This window comes from Bos mutus, chromosome 3 (assembly GCF_027580195.1).
Source record: "Bos mutus isolate GX-2022 chromosome 3, NWIPB_WYAK_1.1, whole genome shotgun sequence".
NCBI classification, from domain to species: Eukaryota; Metazoa; Chordata; class Mammalia; order Artiodactyla; family Bovidae; genus Bos; species Bos mutus.
The window spans coordinates 96766369-96783078 of record NC_091619.1 but is presented as its reverse complement, the minus strand read 5'-3'; the positions used below and the strand labels follow the sequence as shown (position 1 = coordinate 96783078).

Sequence of the window (16710 nt, the reverse complement as noted above, 5' to 3'; positions counted from 1 at the left end):
TCTCACAATCTTATTTCCCCCTGGTACTGTCCTGTGATTGGGTTTTGTTGTTGTTTTGTTTTGCTTGTATTGTGTTGTTATAGAACTTTAATTACCTGAAATTTAGTTTTGCATATGATGTGCAAGAATCTAATTTTTTTTTCAGATGGTAGCCAGTTGCATAGTATCATTTATTAAATAGTTCATCTTTTCTCTGTTGATCTTTAGATAATAACTATCATTTATTGAATTCCCATTTATACTTAGGTCTGTTTTTGGACTCTGTTGAGTTTCATTGTTATGTTTGGCTATTTTTAGACCAGTATCATACTGTTTTATTTATTTATTTTAAATTCATGTCCATTTAAAATTAAAAAAAATTTTTTTCATACTGCTTTAATTACTATAGCTTTGTAATATTTTATGTCACCTGGTAGGACAAGTTCACATTTGTGTTTGTTAATATTTTTGAATTTGGTCATGATCTCACATTTACCCCTTATATTAAACTTGAGAATCAACTCATCAAGTTTCATTAAAAAATAAATAATCCCAGTTGAATTTTGATTGAGGTTGCTATCAATTTATAGATTAATTTGTGGAAAATTTATATATCTACTGTATTGAATCTTTCTATCCATTATCTATGCCTTCTTTTTATGATACTGATTTTAAGTGTTTCTAGTTTCTCCATATAATTCTTACATATTAGTATCCCTAAATTTAAGTTTTTAGTACTGTTTAGTACTGTGTAGGATTTTTTAAACTGAGGTAAGTTGACTTGAATAGGATCTTTTAAAAGGTACATCTTCTAATTAGCCATCGCTAGTTGATTGGAAGGCTATTGACCTATTTGTTTATAAGAAGAAAGTAAACAAGATAAACACATTGTTGTAGGTTCTCATAAGTTTTTAGTGTACTTAAATACATCTATGATGCCAGTTTTTGGAGCCTGTGTGTTTGAGGATATTTGCATAGTGAATTGGATTCATGTATCATACTTTTCTTATTCTGTAGTTACTCTTTGACTTTGCACCTTTATTGGTATGTAATTTGTAGTTTAGCCACTGGTTATCTTGGAGTTTGCTCCAAGAATAGCCTATTCAAATTACTATAACTCTTCCCTGATCTGAGTACTCTCATGGTAGGTCTTGAATCTAGTAGTGTAGACCACATTTTTAGGAGCGTGTTCTTCAGGAGAGGCTTCTGATTTTAACAGCTGACAATGATGTTTGGCTGTGGCTGTTGTGTAGTACAGTATAGGTATGATTTCTGGTAGTATAGATATTATTTCTATTTTAGAAATGAAGAAACTGAGATCTAAGAAAGGTTAAATAAATTTCCTGAATTCTAGGCTCTTAGACCACCTGCAACAATATTTGTATTGTGCTGATGTGAGTGTGTTGTTTGTGGGCTCTGCAGTGACTTTAAGAATTGATCATTTAGTTAATAAGATAAATGGTTAAGGTTAATAAGACCTCTGTGCCTATCCATTAATGTTGGAAATTTTCAAAATATTACCCCTAATCTCCTGGAACCACTGGAGGTTTCTGGGCCTCACCTTCCTTCATCTTCGACTGTTTTCCATCCCTTTCTGATATAGGGACTGTGGATTAAGCCATTAATTAATTAATGGATGAAATGACTTAAAGAAATAAAAATACTGGAAATGACCAACTAGAATGAAATTGGAATGTGAAAATTCCCATTCACAGTTGCTGTAGGGGCCGTTTGGTATGTAAATCAGGTGCCAAAGTCCTCTGTTCTGAGAAGCTGCCTGCAAAATGTTAGAGGAGCATTGAGGCCTACACAAATGAGAGAACAGTCTGTCTCGTAGCTTCTAGACCAACCGCTCTTTAAGTTTTATTTATTGTTCTGTTAGATTGGTGCAAAAGTAATTGCGGTTTTTGCATTTTTGAAGTTTGCTTTTTGATATTGAAATACATTCTTAAATGCGGTTATGTTATACATCATTTAAATGCATATTTCTTTGCTAATGACTTATTACTTGTTTTATATTTATTTTAGACTAGGGAAATGATGTTAAACAAAAAGCAAATTTGAATGATTTTCTTATTTGAGTTCAAAGTGGGTCGTGAAGCAGCGGAGACAACTCACAACATCAACAACGCATTTGGCGCAGAAACTGATAATGAACATATAGTACAGTGGTGGTTCAAGAAGTTTCACAAAGAGACGAGAGCCTTGAAGATGAGGAGCACAGTGGCTGGCCATCAAAAGTTGACAGCGACCAACTGAGAGCCATCATTGAAGCTGATCCTCTTAAAACTACACAAGAAATTACTGAAGAACTCAACGTCGACCATTCTACAATCATTTGGTATTTGAAACAGATTGGAAAGGTGAAAAAACTTGGTAAGTGGGTGCCTCATGAGCTGACTGCAAATCAAAAAAATCGTCATTTTGAAGTGTTCTTTGAAGTCTTCTCTTACTCTGTGCAGCAACAATGAACCATTTCTCAATCGGGTTGTGCTGTGCAATGAAAAGTGGATTTTATTCAACAACCAGCGATGACCAGCTCAGTGGTTGGACTGGCAAACAGCTCCAAAGCACTTCTCACAGCCAAACTTGCACCAAAAAAGGGTCATAGTCACTGTTTGATGGTCTGCTGCCTGACTGATCTACTACGGGTTTCTGAATCCTGGCAAAATCATTACATATGAGAAGTATGCTCAGCAAATCGATGAGATGCACCGAAAACTGCAGTGCCTGCAGCTGGCATTAGTCAACAGAACGGGCCCAGTTCTTCTCCACAACAGTGCCTGAGTGCACGTTGCACAGCCAACGCTTCAGAAGTTGAATGAATTGGACTACCAAGTTTTGCATCATCCACCGTATTCCCCTGACCTCTTGCCAACTGACTACTGCTACATCAAGCATTTCAACAACATTTTGCAGGGAAAATGCTTCCACAACCAGCAGGAGACAGAAAATGCTTTCCAAGAGTTCTTCGAATCCCTAAGCATGGATTTTTATGCTACAGGAATAAACATTTCTCATTGGCAAGATTGTGTTGATTGTAATGGTTCCTATTTTGATTAATAAAGATATTTAAGCCTAGTTATAATGATTTAAAAGTCACAGTTCAAAGCCGCAATTACATTTGCACCAACCTGCTAACCTTCTTATCATTCCCCAAGCAGACAGTGCTGGTAGAGACTGAATTCCTTGGGGAAAGTTAATGCAAATATGAAAAATTGACTCTATTAATTAATAGTAGAGTTCAACTCACTTTAAATATGTAAATCACTATTACATCCTTTGTGAGTATAACCTAAATATCTCCCCAAATTAGCGTTTTTGCCTGGCACTTTGTAGAGACTCAGTAAATACTTGTGGATTTAAAATAAGTTCCACGTATTGCCTGAATTAAGGTTTTCTTACATGAGTAGCAAACATTGAGGAAAATGAAATAGTGCTTTAATTGTCTACAGTTGAATGGGTTATATCCCTCCTCTTTTCTCTTTTGCAGGATGTAAGCTTTTAAAATATCACTCTTTAATTAGAGAAAGAAATATGCTTCATGTTAATTTGGAGTCTGTCTGCTAAAGATTTTGCCTAAGAAAAGATTTAGCTTGGTTTATAACTTTCATAGTTTGTAGTTAATATGCCGATTTGTAATTAAATAGGCATGGTCAAATGTGATGTACATATTTGGAAATACAGTGAGGGCGAACTAAAAATGAGATTGGAAATCCACTGGCAATTTGAATCAGATATTCTTTTTAGCCTTTCTCCCACTGGATAGTCGCTCTGTCTTCTTTCCTTCCTTTCATCCCTCCTTCCTTCCTCTTTTCTACCCCCTCCCTTTCTCTCTCTCTATCCACACCTCTTTCTCTCTTTCCTAACCTCCATATAATGGTGATGATAAGAAAAATCCTTTTTTTAACCCTCTCTGGGTAAAACTGGAAGGAGCCCTAAACAGTTGACCAGTTTTAAGCATCTGGGCACTGTATAGCAGTTCTTACAGTCAAAAGAAAGTTCTCCAAGACTGGCAGATAAAGTTACTGAAAACTGCTAGTCATACATTTCAGCAATTGGAAGAAGTTCTATTGGAAAAGCCTTTGAAGTAAATGACAGCCTTACATGAAATGTTGCTGGGATGCCCTAAGCTCTAAAGCTATTGTTTGCAACAAGTGCCAAACCGATGAGTCTGAATGGCCCCAGGTAGCATTTCTAGGCGTTATGCTGAAGGTGCATTGTTGACAGTACAGAATCAGAACTAGATTTTGAAAGTTCAGGAATCTTACAGGGAGTGCAAAGTAAACTTAGATGCTTCATACATGTGTCAGCTGTTTAAAGGACACCAACAGTTTTAACTCACTTGGTTGCTTTAAAAATATATCTGTATCTGCTATCTCTGCTGTGTTCCTTCTACTTTCTAATTGCCATACTCACAAGAGGAATTGCCTGGCATCTGGATTTCTTCCTGCCCCAAGGACTTGCCATTTATGCATCATTTGTACCTTGAACTTGTTTTTTTTTCCTTTGGTTTTGGTCTTGATTGTTTTTCTTGTTATTTCTATTCACGTAGAATGACATTACCTGAATTTAGAAAGATGGAAAGAGAAGTTATTGAGATAATTTGAAATTTGATACTATGAAGTTGTCAACATTTGTCTAGTTGTAGTAACATAGGGTGCTATTCTGTACTTGTTGAGAAGTAGTGCTTTTTTCCTCTCTCCTAATCTTAGTGCCTGATTTGTAGAAGTCATTGAGTTGTTTCTCAACATCTTAAAGGAGAAAATGAAAGTAAAAATTTTGATGATTACTCTAATAAATGAATTGTTTATACATTTGTCACTAGAAAACTACTAATTTTAGCTGAACGGTAGCTTGTAATTGCAGTTATTATAGTTTATAGTATTTATAACCTGCTGTGGTTTGAGTGTTGCTTTTAAGGCTATAATTAGTAACCTACTAGATTTTAATTACTAGGAAATTTCAGAGAATGTGAAAACGTTTTGATTAAACCTGAGAAACAGCCATTCTTGCTTTCCTCAAAATTGGCATCAGTGACTACTTAATGACAGCAGAATGCTTTGAAAACATGCTGTTTAAAGTCTACCTATTATTAGATACCATAATAACTAGTGTGTAAGTGATAGTTGCTTTTTTGTTGTAGAAACTCTGTGGTAAGAGGAAAGCTTCAGCAAAATCCTTAAGAAAAATATAGTATAAAAAAGTAACTGGTAGATAGAATAGTTTTTATAAATGAATGTAGATGAGAAATAGAAAGATATATATACAGATTTGACATGATTATATTTATTTAAATTCCTTGTCTCCTTGAACTTTGCCAATAAGGTTGTTTTTTATGTAATTTAAAAAAAATATTATTTGTACACTTATACAATGTACAGCTAGTCTCTCTTTTTAAAAAGTGACATGCCAAAACCCATTGTAATGTAATATAAGCTTGCAAATTTGAGCTCTTCAGTGTTAGGAAACAAAAAGTGTGTATACTAATTTCTAAATTACTAGCTGGGTTTCTAAATGTATGTGTTGTTCCTCCATCCAAGGCAGTCTGTACAGAGCAGTCTGTATCGGTGGTGTTTCACTGAGTGTTTGCCGTCGGGTAGTCCTGTTTGTCTCTGCATTTATTCAATATAACCATATGCTATAATCTCTAGACCAGATGAAAGCATCCGGCAAGCAGAGACTTCCAAGTAGGAGCCAAAGTAAGCAGTGGGAAATGAAGCTGCTATAAAGTTTTGTGGACAGTAGTTGCAAAATGCTTTCTGAAATTTGTACATAGTAAATGGCAAAGTAGGTCACATCTCATTTTTCTCAATAGTCTTTTCCATACTCGTTTTTCAAAAGTATACTTGGTATAGCTTATACTTGGTGATAAAAAATCGGCATTTTAAAATGGTGTGGTGTGAAGATAATTTTAAAATAACAGTTTAAATAATTAGGTACTTTTGTATTTCCATTTTCTGTAAATGATGGGAGTGTTTTTAAAAGCCTGTTACAACAACTGAATACACTTTGGATCATTTCTTCTATTGCAACGAGCTATATGCCTAAGAGAGACATGAGCAATGCTGTGGTTTTATTTACTCTCATCAAACTTTATATCCAATTTTAGTCAGCAAATAAACTATTTAGAGTTTGTTTTCCTTTGCTGACTACCTTATTGTTAGCTTACTTTTAGTAAACAAGAGCAAGTTTAGCCAGCAATTTTTGGAAATGGAAAAGGGGTAAAGAATGTTTGGCTTCTGCAGTCCAAAAAAAGAGAAAAACACAGAGAGAAAACTCACTATAGCATGAATAATTGAGAGAGTTATTTTTTTTGTAAAATGTATGATTGAAACATTCTATTTTGGAGGGAGAATGGTGGGAGTGTGAACTGTCTCAAATCTTAACATTGAAATTAAAGATAAAATTTATCAAATGTTTACTGTACATTTAATATGGATGAGATAAAAATTCATTTAGGGAGTTCTAAGAGTTTGGGATGTGATGATTGTTGTAACTGAACATTGAATATAGATCTCAATATCCTGATATTTGAGAGTAAAAATAGATTTTATAGCTCTTTTGATTTAATAAAAGAAAACATGCAAGTTCATGTGGGGGAAGAAGCTTTTCAGTAATTGTCTCTCAGATCTGTATTGGTTTCACTTTCTAACCATGCAGAAGTGGCAGAATAACACTATATCGTTTTATGTAATAGTTCAACTATTAACCTATACCCTGACCTAATACATCATTTGTAAACCTCAGTAATACAGTCATCACAGTCATACTACTAGCCATACTACTAATGTACTACTGACCTTTTGCAATATATTCATATCTATTATCACTCTTAAGTCCTTTTATTGGTCTTTCTATCTGAACCTCTAAAGTGAATACATATACATGCATACAAACATATATATAATAATATAAGATGGTGTGTATATACAGTACAAAAATGTTTCCAAATTATTTAAGTATCTTCATGATGGCAAGGAGATAATTGTTGGCTTTTATCTCCTACTATATATCAGGCTCTTTGGTAGGCATTTTACATACATTATCTTATTTAATCATCACTACTAAATTGCAAAATAGGTATCTGTATTCCCATTTTACAGATGAGACCTCTCTAGTCACACCCAGAGAGGTAGGAAATGGACTTTGAGAATGATAAGGAAAATACTGATCTAGATGGAGAGACAGTGATATTCTAAGACTATTTAATTGTGTGTCCACTCTCCAGAGTGGTCAGGAAAGCTAATTTTGTGGCGGGGGTAGGACTTGTACTATTTACTGAGAAAGGGAACAAAGCAGAAGAATGGGGTTTGTGTAAGTGCTGACAAGTTCAATTTAGATGTGTTGAATTTAAGGAAGGAAAGGAAAGATTTTACAGAAGGTGGGTACAGCCAACTGGGGTAAGATTTGGGTGGCGGGGGGTGCTTTGCCTTGAATTATATAGATTTTTTTAGGCCTTTCTTTGAATATTCTTGATTACATTTAAACTTTGTATTTGTGAAGGTATATAATGAGTATTAATCCTTAAATAGTTATATAAATTTGGGGATGATTGCATGATTTTGAACATTATAGCTACCATGCCCTATGTAGGTTAAGGATATTTTTTAAGCAAATGGGATTGTATGAAATCTCTCTAAAATTTTTCCTTATTATTTATTTTATTATATAAGCAAAGCTTGTTCATTGTAGAAAAATTAGAATATAGAAATTTCCATGAAGGGAAAAAAGCAATAGTCCTATCACTGGGTTGAATGTATTTTTATTTTTTTCTATGTGTTTTTTCTTTCAGAAATATGGCTACACACACCTTTCTGCAGGAGAACTTCTCCGTGATGAAAGGAAAAACCCAGATTCACAGTATGGTGAACTCATTGAAAAGTACATTAAAGATGGAAAGATTGTGCCAGTTGAGATAACCATCAGTTTGTTAAGGAGGGTAAGAAGTGTGAATGCCAACCAATTTAAACCAACAAGGAAATGAGAAATTAAATCTTCCCTTTCTTTGAGTAATGGAAAAATTAGAGTATTGAATTTCTTGCTTGTGGAGGGTGGTCATGGTAGTCAAGAATGGCAGAACTGGAAATTCCACTTTCGCCTGGGAAGCAGTTGGACAGAAGGAAGCATTCTCTGCCTTGGTCTAGGATCAGCTACAACTCAACATTCATTTGTGTGCACTTGACCCTTCCCAGTGTGCAGACAGTCCATCCTCCTGTTTCTGTTTCTTCTTCCTTTTCTCCTCCTCTTCTCCCCCTCCTCCTTTCTCTTTTCTGTTTCCTTCCTTCCTTTCTTCCTTCCCCCTGTCCCTCCCTCCCATGACCCTCCCACTGTTGCCATTCTCTCAGTCGTGATGTTTCCTTTTCTGGTATATTCATCCCCATCTTCAGTGCGAAATGCTGAGACTAACAGCTATCAGACTAAAATAGGTCCCATCTGAAAACCAGATACCTTGGGTCTACATGACTCTCCACTAAAGATTCTCAAGATTATAATCATTAATAGGCATTTTCACGTACAAGAAATGTGAAGGAGAAATGGATAAGTGGGAACAGCAAGAAATAGTTGAAAGTTGATGGAAAAGAGATGTATGAGCTTCTGACTGGAACCAGAGAAACTTGAAGAGTGGCTCATTCACACACATTCTTACCTCTTGTCTCAGAGATTAGAGTAACCTGCTACCATTCAGACTAACAAAATCCTCTCTCCTTATCCTCTGAATGTAATGCCCTTTCTCCACTTTTATACCTAGTTGTGAAAGAGTAATCTATATTTTTTACTTTTTCCGTTTCTGCTCTTCAGCTCTTGGCACCAAGATTCTATTTCCCTTTTCACCTAAACTATTCTGATGTTACCAGTGATCTTCTCTTATCAAATCTAGGGGATATTTTCAGTCATTTTTCTTTTAACTTACTGTCTTTTTGAAACTTGTTCCTCCTTGTTCTCTGTGACACAATGTCTCTTGATTCTCTTCCTCCTTCAGTGACTGCTATTTCTTAAGTCTCCTTTAATAAGTCTTCTGCAAACCATGATGCTTCTCAGGTTTCATCCTTGGTGCGCCTCTTATTTTATACATTTCTTGCTGGATGGTATTATCCATGCCCAAGGTTTTCACTGTGCTAATGATGCCAAAATCTGTAACTCTAGCACAGATCTTTTTTTTCTGAACCAGACCTATGTTTCTAACTATTAGGCATCCATCTGAGTGTCTCAACAAGTGTCTCAAAATCATCATGCCAAAGGCTGACTGTATCATCTAAAATGTGATCACCCTTTATTTCGTATCCTGGTTAATACCATCTACCCAGCTGCGCAGGCCAGCAATCTGGGATCCATCCTTTATTTCTACCTTTTCCTCACTTTCCCAAATCTGTTCAGTGAGTAGATCCTTTCAATTATCTTTCTCTTTACCCTCTTCTATTTAGCATTTTTTCTTTATTGCTACTATCATCTTAATTCAAATCTTCTCTTTTTCTTACTTGGACTATCACTAGAGCCTTATCATTAGTCTTTTGCCCTTGATCCATCTTTGTCTCTTTATTCATCCTTTATGGTGTGGTCAGAGGTTTTTTTTTTTAAAGGTGATGGGAACATGTTCTCCTACTGCTTAAAATCTCTCAGTGGTCCTGTATTGTTTGCAGAATAAAAACCAAAAGCTTAGTGTGGTACAAGTTCTTCATTAATTTTGGCCCTACCCACTTTCTAGTCTAGCTTGCTTCTTGGAAGGAAGGCTATGACAAATCTAGACACCGTATTAAAAAGCAAAGACATCACTTTGCCAACATAGGTCCATATAGTCAAAGCTATGGTTTTTCCAGTAATCATATATGGATGTGAGAGTTGGACCATAAAGAAGGCTGAACACAAAAGAATTGATGCTTTCAAATTGTGATGCTGGAGAAGACTCTTTGAGAGTCCCTTGGACTGCAAGGAGATCAAACCAGTCAATCCTAAGGGAAATCAACTCTGAATACTCATTGTAAGAACTGATGCTGAAGCTGAAACTCCAATAGTCTGGCCACATGATGCAAACAGTCGACTCGTTGGAAAAGACCCTGATGCTGGAAAAGATTGAAGGCAAAAGGAGAAGAGGGCAGCAGAGGAAGAGATGGTTGGATGGCATCACCAGTTCAGTGGACATGAACTTGGGAAAACTTGAAATAGTGAGGGAGAGGGAGGCCTGGTGTGCTACAGGCCATGGGGTCTCATGGAGTCGACATGATTTAGCGACTGAAAAAACAACTTTCTAGTCATATCTCCTGCCACTCTCTACATGCATCCTAAGGTTCACCTCTACCAGCTTATTTCAGATTCATCAAAGCTGTTATGCTTCCTCATTTCTGAGCCTTTAACATCCAGTTGACACATTCTGGAGTACCTTGATCCCTGCCTGCCTGCCATTTTATTATTCAGAATTCAGCTTCACTGCCATCACTTCAGTAAAACTCTTTCTGGTGGTTCCACAGGTAGTTTGTGCTGGCTTCTTGGTTTTGTCACAGCATCCTTGCATACCTCAGTATAGAACTTAGCACACTGAGTTACACATATTTGTTAACCACTGGACTATAAGCCTTCCAGAGGCCATGACCTTGCTCTTCATGTTCCGTGATGGTTAGACCTTAAATGAGTGTTATGTTGAGTGAGTAGAGTATCAGTGTGCCTCTTCAGATATCTTCTACTACCATAATTGGGATAGAAATGCTATAGCAGGGACACAAAAGCATTCTGTGAAAGTTTTGTGAATATTGGAGATGCTAGATACTAGGATAAAGCCAACCCCCAGATAAAGGAATTTACGTCCTGACAGCCATTGTTCTTCTTGAGGAACCAGGATTGTTTGAGCACTGAGGGAACTGGTTGTTGGTTTGCTTTAGAATAGAAACTCCTCTGGAGTTTGCCAAGGTCATACATCTGTGCTTATCCCATGGTGGTTGATAGTGAAAAGAATTAGAGACTCAAGATCTGTATCTCCCATTCACAGATTTCCACATTCTACCTGAATTCAGACTTGGGAAGAGGATGGTGAAATAATTCTTGCTATCTTTCTGAATGTATTGTTTCTCTTGCTACCTGTGTTTTGGGGTAGCCAGTGGCATTTAGGTTTATTTATTTATTTTTTAATATTTCTTTATTTTACTGCACTAGGTCTTAGTTGCAGCATGTGGGATCTAGTTCCCTGACCAGGGATCAAACCAGGGCCCCCTGCATTGGGAGCTCGAGTCCTTAGCCCCTGGATCACCAGGGAAGTCCGGCATTTAGGTTTAAATTAGCTTCAGTTATGAAAAAAAAAGTATTTACTCCTACACTAATAGCATTGCTAACAGTTTATATGTCCAAAGTTTTTTGCAGTTGTACTTGAATTACTGCAGAGAATCTGAGTACCTATAGAAGCAGTGTACTCCCTACCATAGCTAAATGACTTGGGAAGAGGAAAAGGAAAGTAAGATATGGGTCTCTAGTAGCTGGAGCAAGAATATTGATTAATGCTTATTTTTCTTTTCTTGCTGTTAATAATTTTATGAAAATAATATATGCTTACTATAGAAAATTTTTAAACTATAGAAAAAAAATTGTGTGTGTATGTGTATAAAATGGGAGAGGGATACATATCCATAACTCTTGTCGGCTGGAGGCAAACATGTTATTTCCTTTAAATTTTTTTTTCCTGTGTACTCTCCACATTTACGATATAAAGAATAATAATAAAACATACTCTGCTTAAGAAATTGCATTTTGTTAATGTAGCATTGAATTCAAATCTTCCTTTTTTTTAGGAAATGGATCAGACAATGGCAGCCAATGCTCAGAAGAATAAATTCTTGATTGATGGGTTTCCAAGAAATCAGGACAACCTTCAAGGCTGGAATAAGACCATGGATGGGAAAGCTGATGTATCTTTTGTTTTATTTTTTGACTGTAATAATGAGGTAATGAAAATCTTCATCTGCCAACATGGGCATTTAAACAGCTGATGGTCAACTATTAGAGAAAAAGAAAGTGATTTATTTTACTTACATTTACATTTTATATTGGCAACAGTATTTTTTGAACTGGTAAGTTGGATGGACAGAACAGCATTGTCTTACTGTTGAATTATTGAAAGCTGTTTGGCATCAGCAACCTTGTGGGCCTAAAATTTGCCTTATTTTCAAAATAACAAGAGCTTGTTTTGTTTTGAATTAAGAATTGACTCATAATAATATTAGGTAATGAAGCTGCACTGTTACTTCTTGAGTAGACACTATTTTCAGAGAGTATCTTGCCTTAGAGTGTTGCTTAGTGGAAAAGAAACACATTTTGGGGAAGTTGGGAAATCTTTCTTTTTTAAAGAAACATCTAAGATAGCCTGATTTGTCTTTTAAGAGTGAAATGATATTGAAAAAAGCAGGAAAGAAGACTTTCTTTCTGGCACTTCTAATAACGTACTCAGACGTACTTTTGAATAGCTGAATGAATTTCTTGGAATCCTTTTTTGGGGCGGGGGGAATCATTTAATTAAAAGACCTGACTCTGTTTGACAGCTGTAATATAAACTTTATTAAATTAATGCCAACAGCCTGAAAGAATAAGAATCAGCAGTAGTGCCTTGAAGGAAGTTGACTATTCTTAGGTTGAATTGCAAATGTGCTTGTGGTGGAGAGACTTGCTGCAGCTTTTGAGTTGTTTTAAAACGTAACTCTCTTCTTCCAACCCCCAAAAATATGTTTTCACTTATTCTTCAAAGTTACTTTTAGAATGTTACCACAGCTTTATAACTAAGGAATGTTTATTCACGATTAACAAGGGATACTTTATTCAAATGCAAATATGTTGACTCAAGTATTTAGATATTTATGGAATTATTGAAAATAAGCAAAAATGGAACAAAGTTTGAGGCATGTAATTCATACCTAATAAGTTAATAATATATCCTAGATGGAACCATACACATAGAGATCATCTTTTTATTGCGGTTTGAAAAAAAAGTACACAGGAAAAACTGAGTCATGAATGAATTCTTATTATGCTCTGTACTTATTTAACCTAGTTTATATAAATTGAACCACATGTTTCAACTTTGCATGTTGATTAATGAATTAGACACATTGGGTTTAAAGCAGGGTTTTGTTGGTAATCTCTTCAAACTTTCTTCTCTTTTCAGGTTTAAAAGATTGCCAGAAGACTGCCAAATTAATATCTTTTAAAAAATAACTTTTATACATTTCTGTTTTTAGATCTGTGTTGAACGATGTCTTGAGAGGGGAAAGAGTAGTGGTAGAAGTGATGACAACAGAGAGAGCTTGGAAAAGAGGTACTTTGCAGTTTTTACCCATACCCACTGTGCCTCAGTTTGAAACTTGAGTAACAGATTCAACACTTAACGCATTTTGGTCCAGAAATAGAAAATGTCACGCTTAAATATAGAATGGCTTGTCTAAAAAGATGATAAGGGAGGGTGTCATTTGGGTTTTATTCTGTATTGTCCCCTGATCTATAGCCAGGGAGAGAAGTATACTTAGGACCTTGCAATATTTGCTTCTTTTGCAGAATTCAAACCTATCTTCAGTCAACAAAGCCAATTATTGACTTGTATGAAGAAATGGGGAAAGTCAGGAAAATAGATGCTTCTAAATCTGTTGATGAAGTGAGTACCCCTAACCTGCCTAAAAGTAAAGTAAAATGTGATTTTGGGAGGGGAGGGAAGCAGTATGCAGGAGAAAAAGAAATACAGTGTTATGACAGATTATTTTGCTTTTCAGAACACTGGAGACTGAAGGAAATGCTAAGCTTTTTCTTTTTTTTCTAATTGATATATGTATGTTTTATTGATTTACAATATTGTGTTAGTTTCAGGTATATTTTTGAATAGAATCTAAAGTCGGTTTTACAATTTCAGACTTGTTCTTTGTAAGAAGTAGGTGGTTTATTATTTCTAACCTCTTTTTTTGAGCACTGGAAAATTGGCATCTTCAGAGCTGTGATTTGGACCATGATCATTTTTGAAAAATCTGTAACATGAAATCATCTAGCTGAATCGCCCCAACTGTTTTCACCACTTCCATCCTAGAGTATGTAGCTCCAGAGGTGCAGGGTTTCCACAACTCAATGCTTGTCTCTTCCTTCGTGAATCAGTGGTCTCTGAACTGTGGTTTGCAAGCCCTCAGTGTTCAGTCACTATTTCTAGTTTCTCTTAAGTCCTAGTGTCTCTGATTCCCTGAATCATCTTCCTCCGGACTTTTTTTAAATTTGCTTATTTTAACTGTGTTGGGTCTTGGTTACTGTGCACAGGATCTTTCACTGGGCATGCAGCATCTCTAGTTGTGGTACATGGCCTCTCTAGATGGAGCTCATGGGCTCAGTAGCTGCAGCGCACAGCTTAGTTGCCCCGTGGCATGTGGGATCTTAGTTCCCCAACCAGGGATCAAACTTATGTCACCTACATTGAAAGGTGGACTCTTAACCCCTGGACCACCAGGGAAGTCCCTGGACCTTTTTTTTTTCTTTACATCATATAGTCATTTCTGACTTATTATCCATGTCCGCTTCCTATAGAGGTGAAGTAATAAAAGCAGAGATATTACTTTGCCAACAAAGGTCCGTCTAGTCAAGGCTATGGTTTTTCCAATGGTCATGTATGGATGTGACAGTTGGACTGTAAAGAAAGCTGAGCGCCGAAGAATTGATGCTTTTGAACTGTGGTGTTGGAGAAGACTCTTGAGAGTCCCTTGGCCTGCAAGGAGATCCAACCAGTCCATCCTAAAGGAGATCGGTCCTGGGTGTTCATTGGAAGGACTGATGCTGAAGCTGAAGCTCCAATACTTTGGCCACCTCATGTGAAGAGTTGACTCATTGGAAAAGACCCTGATGCTGGGAGGAATTGGGGACAGGAGGAGAAGGGGACAACAGAGGATGAGATGGCTGGATGGCATCACCGACTTGATGCACATGAGTTTGAGTGAACTCTGGGAATTGGTGATGGACAGGGAGGCCTGGCATGCTGTGATTCATGGGGTTGCAAAGAGTCGGACACGACTGAGCGACTGAACTGAACTGAATACATTAGAAGACATAGTGTTTTAGAATCAGAACTAGGAAGATAAGCCACTTTACTTTCTATCATGTTATTGGTAGCCTGTTAAGAAGTTTGTTTTGTCCTAAAGCACTAATAAAATTGAAACATCATGTTCATAATTTTATATGTATTGTTTATGATATTGTACTACTGTCTAAAGTAAAGCAGATGAAACTAAGAAATTATGTGTTTTTTAATGATCCATTTTGAAAATTAATATAAAATTTACTGTTTTAACAGAAACTTAGACATATGATGTTTTAACAATATCTGCTTTTTTAAATTATTATCTTTTTTCCATTTTAGGTTTTTGATGAAGTTGTGAAGATTTTTGACAAAGAAGGCTAACTCTGAACCCGAAAGCATCCTTGAAATCATGCTTGAATATTGCTTTGATAGCTGCTGTCACAACCCCCTTTTAAGGCAATTTTAATGTTTCATAATTATATCTCAGTTAATGGCTGGAAAGTATGTAGTAAGACAAATTAAATTTTTTATCTTCAATTTAAAAAGATTTTTTTTTTGGTCACGGGAGTAGACAGTGAATTTGAGTCTAACTTCATCTTAGCTATGGTGCTCACAAAACAAAGAAGGGTATTAAGTAGTTCTTTGTTTTTATTCAGAAAGAATATCCCTTATATAGTTTGTGCCTTTTGTGAGCAAAACTTTTTAGTATGTGTGAATATCCCTGTAGTAATTGCAATATGTTTGAATTAGGGATTCCCCATGTCTTCTTTCCCTTGCAGGTTTTAAATTTCCAACCTGCATAAGTGAATTTGTGGACCAAATTCCAAAGGAACTTTTTGTGTAGTCAGTTCTTGCACAATGTGTTTGGTAAACAAACTCATAAAATTAAGTCTTAGAAGTGTTTTAGTATTTATCAAATAACTGACTGTTTCCTATAGAAAGGTAAGAAAATTTAGACTTTGTTTTACTACAGCTTGTACAAAGTTGTGTGACAGGGCATAGTCTTTGCTTCCAGGATTGGGATAGGGGCACTAGGGGTTCAAAGCCTGGTGGAATTGTCAGCTTTATTCTGATATAAATTTGAGGGTATTGGTCAGGGATCACATCTAACAACATGTGTTCCTTTTGCTCTATTATATAATGTTATTAATGATTAAACTGATCTTAACAAAATCCGTAGCAGTGGAACCTTGAAATGCATGTACTTAGATTTATAAAAGTGATTCGGTTAGTGTTTTAGTAATACTTCAAAATGTTTTTGTTTATTTTCTAGATTAAGTATAGGGTTTAGTACAAAGCAGAAGAAATTTAATGGTTAAATTTTCCATTTGTATTTTATTGTCTTGAATACTTTTTTTCATAGTTGTTTAAGAAGATTTAAAAATCATTGCACTTTGGCCAGAAAAATAATAAATTTATCTTATAAATGTTTGATTCCCTTCCTGGCTACTTTTATTCAGTAAATTCTTTTTTTTTTTTTTTGGCATCATGTTGAAGAAAAAGGTAGAGAATTTTTAAAGAGCTATACAATCCAAAGGAATTTTCTCTTAAGTTTATTCTTCCTTTAAAAATCTCTGAAAATTTTGTTTTCTCCTTATCTTTTTCTGCCATCACTAATGCAGAGTGGTATCCAAAGTTCTTAATATGAAATTTATTAAAATATTTCTCATTTTCAGCACGTAACACTATTTGGTATATGGGGTTAAATTGGG

General features: G+C 35.7%; 1 protein-coding gene across 2 annotated transcripts in view; it reads left to right on the top strand.

The window, feature by feature from the left end:
* Positions 1-16429, top strand: part of CMPK1 (cytidine/uridine monophosphate kinase 1) — a 36342-nt gene extending 19913 nt beyond the window's left edge. For both annotated transcript variants that reach the window (XM_070368100.1, XM_070368101.1), the window contains exons 2-6: positions 7775-7921; positions 11754-11906; positions 13194-13270; positions 13507-13603; positions 15338-16429. In XM_070368100.1, the coding sequence (XP_070224201.1) occupies positions 7775-7921; positions 11754-11906; positions 13194-13270; positions 13507-13603; positions 15338-15379 (516 nt within the window). In that variant the 3' untranslated portion in view covers positions 15380-16429. The remainder of the gene's footprint in view (positions 1-7774; positions 7922-11753; positions 11907-13193; positions 13271-13506; positions 13604-15337) is intronic.
* The last annotated feature ends 281 nt before the right edge of the window (positions 16430-16710 follow it).